We start from the raw sequence: 15,917 nt of genomic DNA, 5'->3' as shown, positions 1-15,917 counted from the left end.
ATGTGAAACTTGTAACGCATATGTTCCAGTCTTTGATATTAAATATATGAAATATATATGTTTGCCTAAAAATGATTACTTATGCAAGTTGTTTGAAAGCCTTATTCGCATATTCATGAAAGCTAGATTAAATGCAAAAAAGCTTGACTGGAAAACAATGTTTTTCAAAATCCAATCTACAAAGGTCTGAATAGATCTGGTGCAATTTTATACCCCATAGTAACCAATATACTCCTGTTTCCTTTAATCCAATGTTATCACTTAAAGATCAAAGAAAATACCATTGTAGGCTCCCAGCCAGAAATACTGAGCTATATTTGTTTGACATATCTTCTTTTAAGTCCACAGAAATGAGGAAATCTTTACTTAAAATCTATTTTAATATGAATAATTATTCCTTTACTATTTAGCAAGTTTAGCATTTAGTAATTTGTTGATTGGACTCTGCCTAGGTGTAAGAAAAGTGTTGCAAATACGCAGCAAATTCTGAGAACTGTTACAAACATATGGATGGCGCTGAAAAAGCTTGGTTTGAGCAATGTTGTTAGCACAATTGTTATTGAAACTGAATAAAACTAGGCCAGTAGGTTTTATTTTTCAGTTCATGTTTTCCAAGTGCCATCTTTTTAGAATAAGCTACAATCCATTTCATGTCAGCAGCATAAAATGACTGTCACGACAATCTTCAAGGGAACCATCATTCCTTTCTGAAGATGAAAGGCCTGTGAATAGGGAATTAGGGTCTGCAGATAACTGACTATTCACAGAGATTACCTCCAACTTTAAAAGCTTCAGAAAGCACACGGACCCTCATCCTATTACAACAGACAGTGCTGGGACAAGGTCCACTGACAGCAAATGGTAGCAAGCCAAATATGCCCACCCCTCCATCCACATTCATATGAACAGAGTTTGCACATGTGAATGTACTTTGGCCAGGCCAAAGCATAGTACGCATTTTATTTTTTCTCCTAATTGACCGGTGGTAAATTTACTATGTTTTACTACAAATATAATATTATTCTCCAGTAAGTTCCATTTTTACACTAAAGTTATATTTCTGCAACAAAGTACAGCAAATCTATTTTCTCTACTGGGAAACTGCAGTTACTGCCATTTACAGCAGAAATAGTTGCTATGGAGCTTTGAGCTCCAATTTTTTACTAAGCCTTATATTTTCCTGCAGAGATCACTAATTTATAAAGATAGGTCACAACAGTTCTTTTATAAATGAACTCAAAGAAGAACCGGGCTATTATACTGACTACTCACTCTGCAGATTAAAGAGAGAGCAGCACATCATAGGAGCTTCACTATTACACTGATGTGTTCACTAATCTGAGCATTTGAAATAGAAAATCCGCAGAAATTACTCATGTAGTCCATTTAGTATTACTTCTAAGGCATTAGTAATCCCGATAAAGTGGAATTTTACTGGACCCCTGAAACCAGCAGGAGTTTTTTTATTGTTAGTTGGTGCTGCTTGCAACATTATTTTATGCAGTAACATACTAGGGAGGGACAAGACCTGTAAGTGTTATACAACTGCAGCGGAGAGAAATTTGTATCCCATTGTGCCAGACAGGGCTGCACTATGGGGCAATCCAAATTAGCCACTGAGCTAAATTGCTAGAGTTATAATTCCTTTGGAAGATGCACATGTATTATGTATGTATATATCTGTTTGCCTGAAGTTCAATTTTAAATCAGTTATGTCTGTGCTCATACATGGAAGATGCAGGTTTGGCTTCAGGTTAGGAAAGAATGATCTATCCCCATGAGGGTGAGAAAAAAAAGACACCCTTAATGTCTTGAGAAGGAAAATAAAGCATATATGGCTGTGGACGATGAGTGCCCTGTTTGAAGTTTTGTTGCATCCAAGGAGAGAAAGTCTACAGTGTCTATACCTACTTTCATCTGGCTTTAAGGGACAGATATTGCATCTTCATTTGGGGAATTCATTTTGGCTTCTTACAGGCAGGATTAGAGAAGAAGGGAGCCCCCTAATATATATATACATACTATATTATTGTTTTACCACAGCATAATACTCATTTATCCTAGTACCGTAACAAGGAAGAAAATCCAAAACAATTCAGCTGCTCTTACGGGAATGTGAGCTACAGAAACATTTATTTTTAAATAGGTAATTTTCATAGCTGCAGGCATTGTGCATAATTTCATCTTTAACGTCATAACCGAGACACTGAAATTCCTGCTTCATTCTACTTCACCAAAATCTTGTCAGTATGCCAGTCGTATAATGTGTATACCCTGCAACTACTATTAAGTTGCTAAAAACTGACTAAAACCAGCCTTTTCTGTGATTTTTAGGGATAAATGACCTCACAGTTCAAAAAACTAGGAAGAATATTAATGGCTCATTATATTGCTTATTGTACAGCCTGTTAAATCTATGTAAAAACTTTGAAGTCAATTTTTAATTGAAGTCAAATACTCTATTGTAGGCAAAATGAGAAAAAAAAGTTTTTGGTTTAAATATACTTTAAAGAATCCATGCACCTAAACAAATGCAATCAGCATTGTAATAGAAGAGGTAGAATTTGCACTTGTCCAGTGCCATGAGTCTCCTACTTCACTATGTTCCAATACTGCATCCTGTAAAAGACTGTTTTGTATTTGACTCTATACGAACGTAACAGTGGCATAGGGAGTAACCATGCACAGTGGGGGGCACAGGCATCTAAACTGCCCTGTAAATTATGAATGCTGAGACATATGGGATTTGCAAGGCAAAAATTAAAGTAGAAGGTAGGGGTTACCAGAGAGGTTAGTATACTGGCTCTTGCAGGAAAGTATGGATTCATTTTTTAAAAGCATACCTAAACTCAGAAATTTCACTTTTACATAAAAGGGTAGACAACCCTTTTATGTTAAGTAAAAATTCTGTTGTTTGTTTTTTTAAAAAAAGGCCCCAGCACCCCCCCCAGTTGCCTAGGCAATCGAGAATGAATGGGAGCGCAAAGCCTCCTGGGATACCTACGTCACCGTGACGCATCCCAGGAAGCTCTTGGATGCTCCTTCTGCACATGCCCAAGCATCTCGGGCATGAGCAGAAGCAGCCTTTTCGTGAAAAGAGAAAAATTTGCCAATCTCACACATGCGCAGTGAGATCCGCAAGTTTTTTTCCCAACCTACGTCACCCGATCTCGCGCCTGGGTTTGGTGATGTAAGAACCAGAATAAAGAGGCGAAGATGGTGTCACCCATTGCGCCGGCTCGGGGGCAGATGCCGGGACGTCACGGGACCCAATGGAAGCCCCCCTTTGGATGGATCGGACTGCCCTGCGGGATTAAAGGTGAGTGTATTTTTTTGTTTCTTTAAGGAACCTCACAGATTTATTTTAGGGTGATGTGGACCCTAGTTACCCTTTGTAAACAATTGTTTTCATTGTATCAGTTTAACTATCTGCTGTAATTTGCTGTGTGAATTCTTTAAAATGTCAATAAAATGTAATGGTATAATATATATATATATATATATATATATAAAGCAGATAAAGCGCTCAAATGAGAAGTGCAACAAAAAGGCAATAAAATTTAAAAGCAATTTAGAGTTGTTCAGTAAGCCTGTTGTTTTCTTGACATAGCATACTAGCCCTGCCTGAGGATCTTGCAAAAGATTTTCTAAATGTGTTACTTTCAAGCAAAGATAACCCTTAATAAAAACATTCTGTACCACAGAGACCATCAGACTGCAATTAAAACATTCACGCCCGACAGAAAAGCTGAGAACTAATTAAGCTGCTTTGTGTCAAGCAGAGGACGGGATGTTATTTCATAATGGGAACTCACACTGTATCTGGAGTAGGGAATATCTTGGACAGGGTGGCCTGGATGCCGCTAATGAGCTGGTCTGTATTCTGCGCACTTAGCGTCAGCTGGAAACTCCCCTTCTCTGTCTCGATAAGTATCTAAAAATAAATGAGAAATAAATTGAATATCATTCTGTTCCAGTAGTAAAATGTAGCGATAGTTTGACTTCAAATGCTATATAAATGAATCCAGATTTTTGATTGACAAAAGCCACCTTGATTTCAACATATCTGATATAGTACATTTTTCAGTGATTTACAGAGAACATGATGGAAGCACCTTCCACAATGGTGATGTCTTTAACTATACAAGCAGGGCCAGTTTAAACATTATGCAGTATATTGTGGGAATATGGAAGGCAAACTAAATATCTAGAAGATACAAATATAAAAAACTTATCATTTCATAGAAAGCCAGAGTGCAATAGCACTGGGTCATCCACAGAGTTACCATGACACATTTATGCACATTCTATATTGAAATGGACATAGAGTTGGAATAGGTGATCAAAACAATCACATTTTTACATGAATGGATTTGATGGCATGATTGTTTTAAATGCTATTGTTCTAATAAATAATTCTAAATAAGTAATGCATATGTGACAAATATCTATTAAAATATTCATTACCTGGCTTAGACTGATTGCTGTGAGAGATCGAATTTCTAGCACACTGAAGGAACTTTCGATCTAAAGAGAATAACATTAATACGTCAAACTAAGTATCATCACTGTGTGATGGCAAGTAACAAGTAAACGGCATGTAACAAGGAAACACTGGATGGTCACATGTAAACAATATTTGGAAAGATAATAAAACATGGAAGAATTATAGGGAAGGATAAAAGCAATAAAAATAAGTCTTTAGTAAAATAACTTCTTCACTGTTATTTGCAAATGTATATAACTAGGTGAAAAAATAATAGCAATAATAATAGCAAAATCATACCTTTTTGCTCTATTAAATTATTTATTGTAACATGTTAGTTTGTTCCAGTGATTTTTAAGCTGCTTTGGTGAATGACAATACCACTTATTACAACTGTTAGCAGGAGCAAGCTAGGAGCACACAGGTATGGGGAACTGTGCCGTCCCATTAAAAAATGCATACACCTAATTGATTGGTTTGCCAGGTAAAAAAGTATAAAAAACCAATTCAATCTTTTAATGCTAATGGAACACAAGCAACTACATATTGGCTTATGTGTTTGGGTTTACATTTTAACTGACTTTAATAACATTTGACCTAAAAATCTTTATTTACAACACTTTCCCACTTTGTGATAAAGGTATTTATGTAATTTTAACTGTTTACTTCTTAAAGCCAAGCCAAACCCCTTCACCTCAATATTGATATAGAGCAGATGCATGTGCTGACATTATTATAATAGGTATCTCTAGTTCTTCTTACAGTTAAAATATCAAATTATTTCCTTAGTGTGCTGGATTGGTATCATCAGTTTGGTGGCTAGCATTGTTTTTTTTTCTTTGTGTCACAAAAATCATAAAATTCTAAGTATAAAATCACAGAATCAGCAGTAGACAGCCTAGCATATGCCAGTATGTATCATCTTGCATATGAATTAATAATGATAACCTCAGTAGTGGTTACAATTATTGCTCGTAATCACATGGGAATTTTCCCCTATTACATTTTAAAGGATCAGCTTTAATCATTGTGCAAAATGGAGAAACTATTAGATCTACAATTTATAAATAGAATTATTGCTCAGTTTCCAAGGATTTGTTGCATCAAGCATATTTTATGTGTATGAAAAATAATCATGTACATACTGACCTTTGCTGGTAATTTGATGTAAAAAATATAGAATCGCCAGCATGTTGTTACCTGCAGGGAAGCACAGTTGAGTATAAATGAACATAAATAAGCACACATACACTTCTACTAATGAACAAGCTTTAGAATATAACTTATTGTTCATGAACCTCCTGCACAGAAACAGGTACCAAAAACATGGGTTGCCATGGTAACATTCATCCTCTATTTCGGTAAGCCTTTTAATTGTCTAACATTTTAGAAAAAACGACAAAAAGCAGAGCCTATAAATAACTGTGTGCAAGGTTTATCATCATGAACAGAGGATTCTGATAATGTTTTACAAAATAATGGCATACAGCATCACTACACACAAAGAACTATAGGACAAATGTCCTATACTAACCTATACACAGCATATGTGACTAGTACTACTGACATGTTAATAGTTCACTTTACTACAAACTATGCAAGTCAACAGAACCTGACTTCAGTGTTAGGGAGAAGTAGTACTTTCCTACACTCAACAGGCATATTCATTATTTTCTGCATGTTGGTGGTCATTCCATCACTTTCAGAAACCCATTGTCCTTTGAATCTCTTTTTTGTTTTTGGGGATCAAGCTGTCAAAGTGTTATGGATTACGAAAATGGTTGTCCTTCCCCAGAACCAGGGCCCTAACCATTCTAGTATCCTTGGTAGATACCAAATATCTCCCACCTCATGTTGCTTTCAAACAAATTCACACCATAACTGCCAGTATTAGCTTTCTAATGCAGCAGGAAAGCAGGAAAGGGAAGGCTATTTGAAAGGCACCCATTATTCAAAATTATAATTGAATAAAAACATAGCTTTATTAATTAATATTGGTACATGAATAAAGCAGTCATATGCATAACTTACAAAAAACATACAGTAAAATAGTACAATACTATTGTAATAAATATACAATAGTATAATACAAATACAGTAATTGTATTCAATTATAATTTTGAATAATGGGTGCCTTTTAAATAGCCTTTCCTTTCCTTCTTTCCCAACAAATTTCTAGAATTTTTTGAGGCTAGGCACATACCGGTCAACCAGTTTACTGGGGCTAATTGAAATTCCCTTCTGGACAATTTCTCTTTTGTGATAGTGGTATTTCTAATGCATCAAACATTATATAGTGTCTGTCTCTTCTATCACATAAATCTCTGTTGCCCTTTAATGTCTTTTTTAATAGTTTTAGAAACACATATACCACAATATACATGCCTACCCTCTGCGTTTCTACGCTCTGCCCAAACTCTAATGTTATATTGCAGTCCCCTCTTCTTGTGTCCAACCTACACAGTTGTCCACTGCACTGTATACTTCTCAAAAAACATATGTCATGTTGTCACGTTCAAACCTCACCACTTGTGTGCACCCTACTCTATTGTCTATTCATCCTTTACCCCCCACCCCATTATCTGTGCTCTTATATGCCTAAAGACAAATGTGATATCCCTATTCTTCCCTCTTGTTTACACCCCTCAATATATTGCAAAGAGTGTTGTACACATAGGATATTCAACATAATTAGCATAACATATAATTAGCTGAGGTTACATACACTTAAATCTACCAAGAAAAGGCCCTAGAGTCTGTAAACAAAAATTGTTGCATGGTAGTTGTCAATTTCATAAGACCAAACTAAACCAGGTACCTAAATCAGGTAAAGCTGACCATGAATGGTAGTACTTTTTATTCTAAGCATTTATTCTAAGCATAAATAACGAGTAGCTTATTAAGTAAGAAGTTCTGGCTCTTGCAAATTTCTAGCTTGTTGCAGAAGTAGCAGATATGGGCTGCAGTGATCCTGTGCTTGTTAAACACGTGAGTGTCTCAACAAGTCAGATACATATATTTTATTAAGTGTATAATATAGAACTGTGATGAACAGATTTTACTGTAACTCATGCAGTCATGGCAATATATTTATATATTTAAGATTTATGACAATAAAATTTAAAATTTAGTAGCTAGCTAGGAAAATCTGGGAAGTGTAAATGTAAAACAGTGCAATTTGTAAAAAAGGTAGCCATGCACTAGCTGGTGGTACATATCCAGTGCAAATGATCGATATCCCTGTGATTGCAATCACTTACCTAGTTACTGAAATGCACTGATCAATTAACATAGCCAAGATTCAGGCAGGAGCATTCCCCAACAATTGCCAGCCAGCCAATAGGAGCCCTCTCAGATGTTTGAACTAACAGAGTTACAGAACTTGTGGTTGTTGGTAAATGCTCCTGACATTGATAAAACAACAGGTATTCCCAATCAGTGTTCAATAAATATGTTTTATTTATTTTTTTTATAATTATTGTAATTGCTCAAGTGCTGGCAGTAATATGTTTGTCCAAATACCTGTAACTGTCACTTTTGTTGGACAGCTTAGTCCGCATCTAAATGTGGGGAAAAACAGCCGAGACCTTGTACATATTATCTGGGAGTTTACAAATTATAGAATTTCATACAGCGTTATTGTGGGTTTGCATAGTGGGTTTTTTGCATTCATATATGTATGATGTAGAATAATTAAATTGTTAATGAAAAGTCCTCCTGGAAGACAAATATGTTAATACAAAAAAACAAAAAAAGAATAAAAAATGTGGTCTCAGTGTCTGTCAAACACATGAAATAAATGTTTGACGTGCAGACTTTGATTGTAAGCAAATACATGGGGAGGAAAAACGCTCAGGGGATTTTCTTTAAAGTGCAACCCCTGAACATCATTGAATTGGGAATTCCACACTTGGATATTTGCCTGACTGCTAAGAAGCTTCAAAACAGCCAACTCAGAATGTTATGCCTAAATTAGGTACATTATATAAAAAAACAGTAATTCATATTCTGAATACAATAATTACAGGCATTTATCCCATACAGTTATCAGAAGACAATATTTTCCTGACAGTGGTACTAAAAGCTTGCTGTTTATTTTTTTAGCATTAGTCATTAAAGGATATTAATCACATAGTGTAATGAACACAGAGTTAACTGGTGTACTGCTGTAAACCACACAAGTACAGCACAGAAATCACTCACACATTAGCAATGTTTGAATTGTTACCAAAGCTTCTATGACTTGTGCAGAATCTTAATAAGCAAAATTTAGTCTCCATGACCTTTTACCTAGGACAAGGATATGCAGCAGCAGAGTTTTTTTTTTTTTTTTAACAGACACTATTATACTTATTTGTGAACATTTTTATTATTTTATCTATCAAGGTTGGCCAGTTACAGCGTTGTGCATTATGTTCTTTGTACTCTTGCAGTTCTGATCTCCCATTAAGCAACTTGTATAGCACAATACCCTGATAAAAAGATATGTGGACTTCTTTGTAAACTGTTTTACACATGGTTCAGCAGTTCTCAAAATCTTTACCAAATCACTCTTTAGGGTTAACATGCCTTACATTTAGTGGTTTTAAATAGTTTTTCTTTTAAACGGAAATATGTTTCCAATGGTAACTTAGCCTAAAGCAATTTTAAAGCATAATGCAAATGTAGGAAATAGAATTTACACATTTTCTAAAGCATCAGCAAACCACTAACAGTACCAACGCATTCTATAAAACACAGAAATATTGTGAAAAATATTCTATTTAGTCAACCATATTTTATCAAGGTCTTTCAGTTGTAAAAAAAAAAAAAGTATTTTTGGGGAAGGGTACTGCTAATACGTAAATTGGCTGATTCAAATTAGACAATACTATCTAAAATGAATGTCAAAACTAGTATATATATATATATATATATACGGTATATATATTCATTGTAATGTTAAGCAGTTTCCATATATATATTTCAATTGTGTATTTTTGCCCAGAGTTCATGCTGCGGCTGATCCACCTTCAACCTTTTTATTTATCCAGCAGATGTGTTTCTTGCCCATAGCTATTATATATTAGTCTCCCAGTTTGGCTGTTTTTTTTTTTGGGCTGGATAAGACCATGTCTATGGGGAAGGCTAAAAAGAGCATACAAATGATACAAAATATTTCTGTAGTTAATATACTTTGCCCAATCACCATTAGTTTCCCAGTGCTGAGACTGTGTGCAACAAACTTTCTTTTCTTGTCTTAAATAGGAGCTGGATCTGGGGACGTTGTGCGATAGACATACCTTACATGTACATTTAATGGCTGTCAAATGTCTATGGGCAGCTTTATTGGATCCTTTGCCAATCCAGGTAGGAATCAGAACTTACAGTATATCATCATCAGTCCTCATAACTACCGCTATCATAGAACATTTAAACAACTAATGTAAACTTTTCATTCAACTTAGTTTCAGAGAAAAGATAGCTATGGGTGTATCCACAACTATCAGCTCTTACATTAGTTGCTGGTGCCCAATCTGGACTAAGTATGGCACTTGCTAGAGGGTTTCAAAATCTTATAAGCATAGCCCTCTTCCCTGCAGTGCAGAAGTCAGCAAACTTTTTTGGCCACTAGGTCATTTCAGGGGTAGGCAGGAGCACACTAGGCCGGACTCTCTCTCTCACCCCGCCCGATTGGCCCGCCCCACCAGGAACGCCCCCTGAAGGGAAATTGCTCTCCTCCGCAATGCATACGGAGGAGAAGGTGTGTTCCCTATTTACCCTGATGGCGGAAGTGTTAACACCGGCCACAGTAAATAGGGAGGGGAGGCACCACATGGAGGCTCAAGAGCCGCACGAGGCTCAGGTAGTTTGTTCCGGCTCTGCCGGGGGTTGCTGGACGGAATTAGACCGGATCGGCCAGGAAGGGTTAGGTTGGTACAAACTAAGAAAGAAGAAGAAGCTAGCAGGCTGTTGGACCTGAGAGTGACATGACCACAGCTTTAGGTGAGTGAAAATGGATTTTGGATTAAATTTTTAGGTCTGCAGTCATTTATTGGGGATAAACAAAAGCTGTGTGTAGAAGGGATTGTACTTTGCTTGGAGATATGGTTGAACTTTAAGCTTTTGTTGAGCTTATATAAAGATTTTTAGACTGTGGGTAAATCATCATACATTGAGCTTCATCTATAGATCTCTATTGCCAAAAGCTAACAGTATATGTATAACTTTTAGCAACACGTTTTTTTTTTTTTTTTTTTCAACACGTTTTTTTTTTTTTTTTGGTTGCCCAACATTTTATTTGCGGTCCTTAAATGTCTTTAGGACAGTGTCTTGGTCACAGCAAAAATTGGTTTTCATATTTTTTTTTTAAAAACTGTACATACTTCACTGTTTCCCATACAAAAAAAAAATGAGTTGAAAACTTCAATACAAAGAGGACATTACAGAACTTTTTTTAAGACTGTATTAAAAGAAAAAGTTTCCTTTACTGTCAATTGCATCAACCATACACACAAACAAATGCCTCACTCAGTGAAGTTTCTCATTTATTCACGGTATAGCATAGATGCTAGTAGTTAGTCAGATTCAACTGGATTTCTGTAATGTGGGAGGTGTTTCTGCAATTATCTAAGACACTTCTTCAGTTCTAATGAGCATCAGGATAATGCCCCACTAAATTTCAGTTTTAGTAGTTGTCAGGAACATAACCCAACATCTGTTTTGGCATATCTGGTAGCGATTGGATTAAGGTAGCTGTGTTACCCTTATGGTTATAAATGCTACAGTATGTTCCTGACGCTCATTAAACCTAAACAAGCAGCTTGGATAAGCTGTAAGATATATTTAAGTGCAGTTGAATGTGACTATCTACTATTAACTGCCTCAAGCAAAACAAAATACCAATGCAAAAGTATAAATACAAATATATAAACAGGCAAAAAGAAATGACTAATACAAGCAAAACACTCAGTGCAAAAATCATGTCACCTGCATAATTAATGGCTGTGGGGAATATTCCTGAACCAGGGACAAAGCTGGTCACCCCAGGGCAACACAAATACATCAAATAACTGAACTGATATAAAAAAGCTGAAGCCAAATAAAAAAAAATCACATTTTGAATGCAGGTATGCCATGTTTTTTAAATACTACAACTGAGATTTACTACAACTTGTTGTTATTATGTTTTCTTTACATATTGATTTTTATGACCTTTCTAAAAATACTCTACATACCATGAATCAGACAGAAGGGGGGCCACCCAAATAAGCTAATGTGTTCAAATCCAAATCCAGTGTGCTAAATATGGGTTTATCAGTCTGCTGCTGCTCCTTCATTGTCCAGTGATTGGGCAGAAGTTCAGCAGCTTTAGTCTTTAGGTGTATTATTGGCATTAAGGAAGTTACGTGCTCTTTATTTTAGCATTGAAAAAGTATAGGGTAGAATATGTTCCCAGAATAGATTGTCACACATTTGTCAGTTATTGTATAATTAAGAAATACCAAAAATAATAAATGAATGAATAGTAAACTAATATAATTATAAAAATAATATTAGAAATACTGACCTAATGTACATGAACGTTTGCTGTTCTACTTTTACAAAGAAATTGCTAGATTGTATTAATTACTTATTTCATGTACAGTGTGGCACTTGAACTCATAAAGGTAATTGATGCCTGTATACCTGCTCCACCTGAGTTTATTCGCCCACCTATGCATATGACTCAGAAAGAAGCCAAACTGATTTGCTTTATGGTTTTACCAAAATAATCTCCCTGTAAAAGGTGTTTGTATTTCTATTTGTCGGGATTGATTTTTAGTTTTCATGAGACCATGGAATGTCATAGTAGGGAATTATGTCTGGGAAGATATCTGACATTCTTGTATCTTTTTAACAGAGAAACAAGTCCCCCTATAATAAATCAATATGTGTAAGTAATACAAGCAAGACAATACTCTACAAACTTTACTATTTTCTTCAGCAAATTGGAATAAGTCAATAATGAAACCTCCAACAGCTAGATATGCTAATTACCACTTTCTGAGGAGGACAAAATGGTCCTGATTACTACAGGCAATGCTTGAATCAAGGACATTGTTTGCAAACACTGTGTCATTTAAGGCTACCATCTTTCATCGTGTCTACCTGTGTTCTATATTTGCAGTATTATGTACCACTGTGTGGTGGATCAGTACAAGTTACATTGCTGGATACAGTAAGAAAATGGAAACAACAGAGTAAACAACAAGAACCTAAAATAGATCTTCTTTCACTAGTCTAGCTACACCACACTGTTAAAACACAACATTTTACTCCTACACATACAGAATGTAGTGTTTGAAATCAAAGAATCTCTCCTTTTAACGTTTTCCATTTCTGTCTTTAATAGTTGTAACCTACTGGAATAATTTAGTTTCTTTTTAACTGTCTCCTGTTAACACTTCATTAATATAAACACTTAAACATTAATTTTATATATATTAAAATTTATTGAAAATGAACAAATTGTAGATTTAACTTCTTCAACCAGTGCTGGACAACACCCCACAGTGTCACACACAGCCATGGAATGTTAGTTAACAGATACTGTATATCTGCAGTGGTAAAGACAACAGGTTTTACTAATAATGGAAGAACTAATACCTAGGAAAAATGCTTTGTGCCATGATGGCAGCACTTACAGTGCGGTAGAACTTGCTTTACTATGTTAAAGAAGTTGACTCATCTTGGCTTTCTAAGTCCGATATTCAAAAATGTGAAGAGCACAGAGGTTACAATACACATGCTATCACAAGGATCACGAGGATCAAGAAAGTTTATCTAAAAAAATTGAAACTTCACAAAGTACCAAAAGCCTACTATCTGCTCTGTACTAATAAACAATTTGCAAACTACAAATTCATCATCAATTAGGAGAGTTGAGATATCCCCGAAGGACTTTCCAAATGGAACTAATCGTAATGCAGATCTGTAACAGGTGTTATTTTTTGTTGTTGTGGAGAAAAACACTGTACATAATATGTCTTATCCACAATCCTTAATCCATAATGTGGCACACACATTTAATGCAGAGGCCCTATCTGAAGGGACATTGTATATAAGGACTATAGAGTGATATATATATATATTGATGACATTATTTCTTAGTAGTCAACCTTGTTCTGTCCTTATTCACACATGCGTTGATTGGAATAGGTATATATCTACTATTGCTTGGATGTGGTTTTCTCTCTACTGCCAACAGCTTGGCAAGATTCTACACTGGAAAGGCTTAATACTGAAGGCCTTGTAAGCTATAATTCTATTTAAGCAAGCCATGAATCCAAAGCAGAAAAAAAGATGTTTTCCATGACAGGTACGGTCGTCCAGGGGATAGGACAGTAATACACATTTGCTACTCACCAGGATCCTGTCTTCCAGCTTTCTGGGTCTGGTCTCTAGTTGCACTCTCTGGAGACGAAACTCTCCTCCAGCCCGGCTAAGCAGCTGTCTAATGCTGTCTGTGGAGACAGTGTGAGACAATGCGGTGAGCATAATAATACTTTTATATGCAATGGAAAATCTAAAAGGAAATCTAAACTACCCATAGTCAGTTTGTATGCACTTTAACTGATAAATGTAACCATGACTGAAGAATACATATCCAGTGTATGAATGCATGCCATAGGTATATCACAGCTACATGGAGCAAAAATATTTTCACAATCTACACATTATATCCTACACTGAGACAACAGAAGATTGACTTTGAACCAATGCCCCTTAAACTACAATCTGAGCTGCTCTTCACACATAGGCAAGTATGTTCTTGATCACATCACATAATAATAATACAATCAAATATAATATCTAATACAAAGCAGCCTATTCCAATTACTGTCAAGGTTATATGACCATATAATCAAGACTATCTGCATTTCATCAAAAGAGTTAAGGCCATTCACACAGGGTGAACAAGTAATTACTTATGAAGTGACCCATGACCTCTCATATTGGCAATTCACACTTGTACAATGTCTACGTCTAGGGGTGTTATTACCATTATACAGATTACAGCGCTAATGCAGAGATCAGTAACCAATTTATAGGCAGTATTTGACAATGTATATAAAAGACATGACTATTTAGGGTGACTAGATATAAGGATAGGTAGATAGATAAATAGATAGATAGATTAGTAGATAGATAGATTAGTAGATAGATAGATAGATAGATAGATAGATAGATAGAAAGCTCACTCACCTTGCAGTGCTCTGCAGGGCTCCATACACAGCTGGTTCATGGCTGCTGCATTTCTTGCTCTGTCATAACATCAGCTGCATTCAGTTCTTATGAGCCAATTCTGGTATTCAGAATGTAGTGTGTAGGTGTGGGTGTGTTTGTATTTCTGTATATGTGTGTACGTATACCTATCTCTCCATGTATAAAGAATTACAGTATTTCAATGAATGCAGTACTGTAATTTATGTACATTGTATATATGCCTTTACATGAAGCGTATTTTGCCAATGCCATAAGGGTGTGCTGACATCTCTGCTCTACCTATTTGATGGTTTCTGGACTGCTTTGATTGTCAGTCTATCACTATGGATGTGTTGCTGATGAGAGCAGGGATAGCAGCACAGGAAAGTGCGTATGTGTATGAGAAGGAGAGAGACACACTGCTGATGTGTGTTGGTGTGAGAGAAAGATAGATGGAGAGGGAGAGTGTGTAAGATATAAGGAGGCAGAGAGAATAAGGGAAGTGGGGAGGGTTGGGGGTGGCACGCTGTGCCATTTAACTCATTCTCTCCCATGTAAAGGAAATCAACCACAATCACATCTTTTCCATACATACAGATGCTTAAATAATGTATGTTTTTATACGATTCATGTATTTAATGTATGAACTTGCAGAGCTGCATTTTAAGTGTTCCTAAAAAATAAATGAGCCAGAAAGACAGCAAAACGTGTGCTATGACATGAGATTATTTATAACTAGCAAACATATTATGCAGCCCTGCATAGAAGTAAGACAAGATAATTATACATTAGTAACAATAGAATCAAACAGAGATAGAGAGAGAAGGAAGAAGAGTTGGTTTACAGGCAGAAAAGAATTCCAGTTCATTACGATGCACAACATTTACATATAGAGATTACATTAACAGAATGACCTTTATTTATTAGGAAGGTTGTGAAAATGCTGTCATACAGAGATACTCTAGAAGGGGTCCAGGGGTACAGAAAATACCTCTGCCAGGTAATTTATAATAAACATTTAACCATTAGCCAACCATAACCATTCCATATATTGGAAGATACTAAAATATCAGGATTTGCTTGGAAAACATTTCTTCATAATTCGATTGTATGGGTAATAAATGTACCCAAGACAAAGCATTCCTAAAATAGACTGACCTGTGTGTTTTTAAAAGGATACAGAAACCTGTGGAGTCCAGCATCA

The 15,917-nt window shown here is 35.7% G+C and overlaps 1 protein-coding gene across 3 annotated transcripts in view; it reads right to left on the bottom strand.

Moving 5' to 3' along the window:
- CARMIL3 (capping protein regulator and myosin 1 linker 3) overlaps positions 1–15,175 on the bottom strand; it is a 51,129-nt gene extending 35,954 nt beyond the window's left edge. For 2 of the 3 annotated variants that reach the window (XR_011921353.1, XM_072415111.1), the window contains exons 1-5: positions 14,714–15,175; positions 13,874–13,971; positions 5,636–5,686; positions 4,468–4,527; positions 3,816–3,934 (exon numbers count right to left, since the gene is read on the bottom strand). Coding sequence is in view for 2 of the 3 variants with exons in the window: in XM_072415111.1 (XP_072271212.1) it covers positions 3,816–3,934; positions 4,468–4,527; positions 5,636–5,686; positions 13,874–13,971; positions 14,714–14,753 (368 nt within the window). In the remaining variant the exon portion in view is untranslated. The remainder of the gene's footprint in view (positions 1–3,815; positions 3,935–4,467; positions 4,528–5,635; positions 5,687–13,873; positions 13,972–14,713) is intronic. The other variant, XM_072415112.1, reaches the window with a different exon arrangement.
- Positions 15,176–15,917: the final 742 nt, after the last annotated feature.

The sequence above is a fragment of the Pyxicephalus adspersus genome, chromosome 6 (assembly GCF_032062135.1).
Source record: "Pyxicephalus adspersus chromosome 6, UCB_Pads_2.0, whole genome shotgun sequence".
Classification (NCBI taxonomy): Eukaryota; Metazoa; Chordata; class Amphibia; order Anura; family Pyxicephalidae; genus Pyxicephalus; species Pyxicephalus adspersus.
Note: the sequence above shows the minus strand (reverse complement) of the source record. Positions and strands in the feature narration are given on the sequence as shown.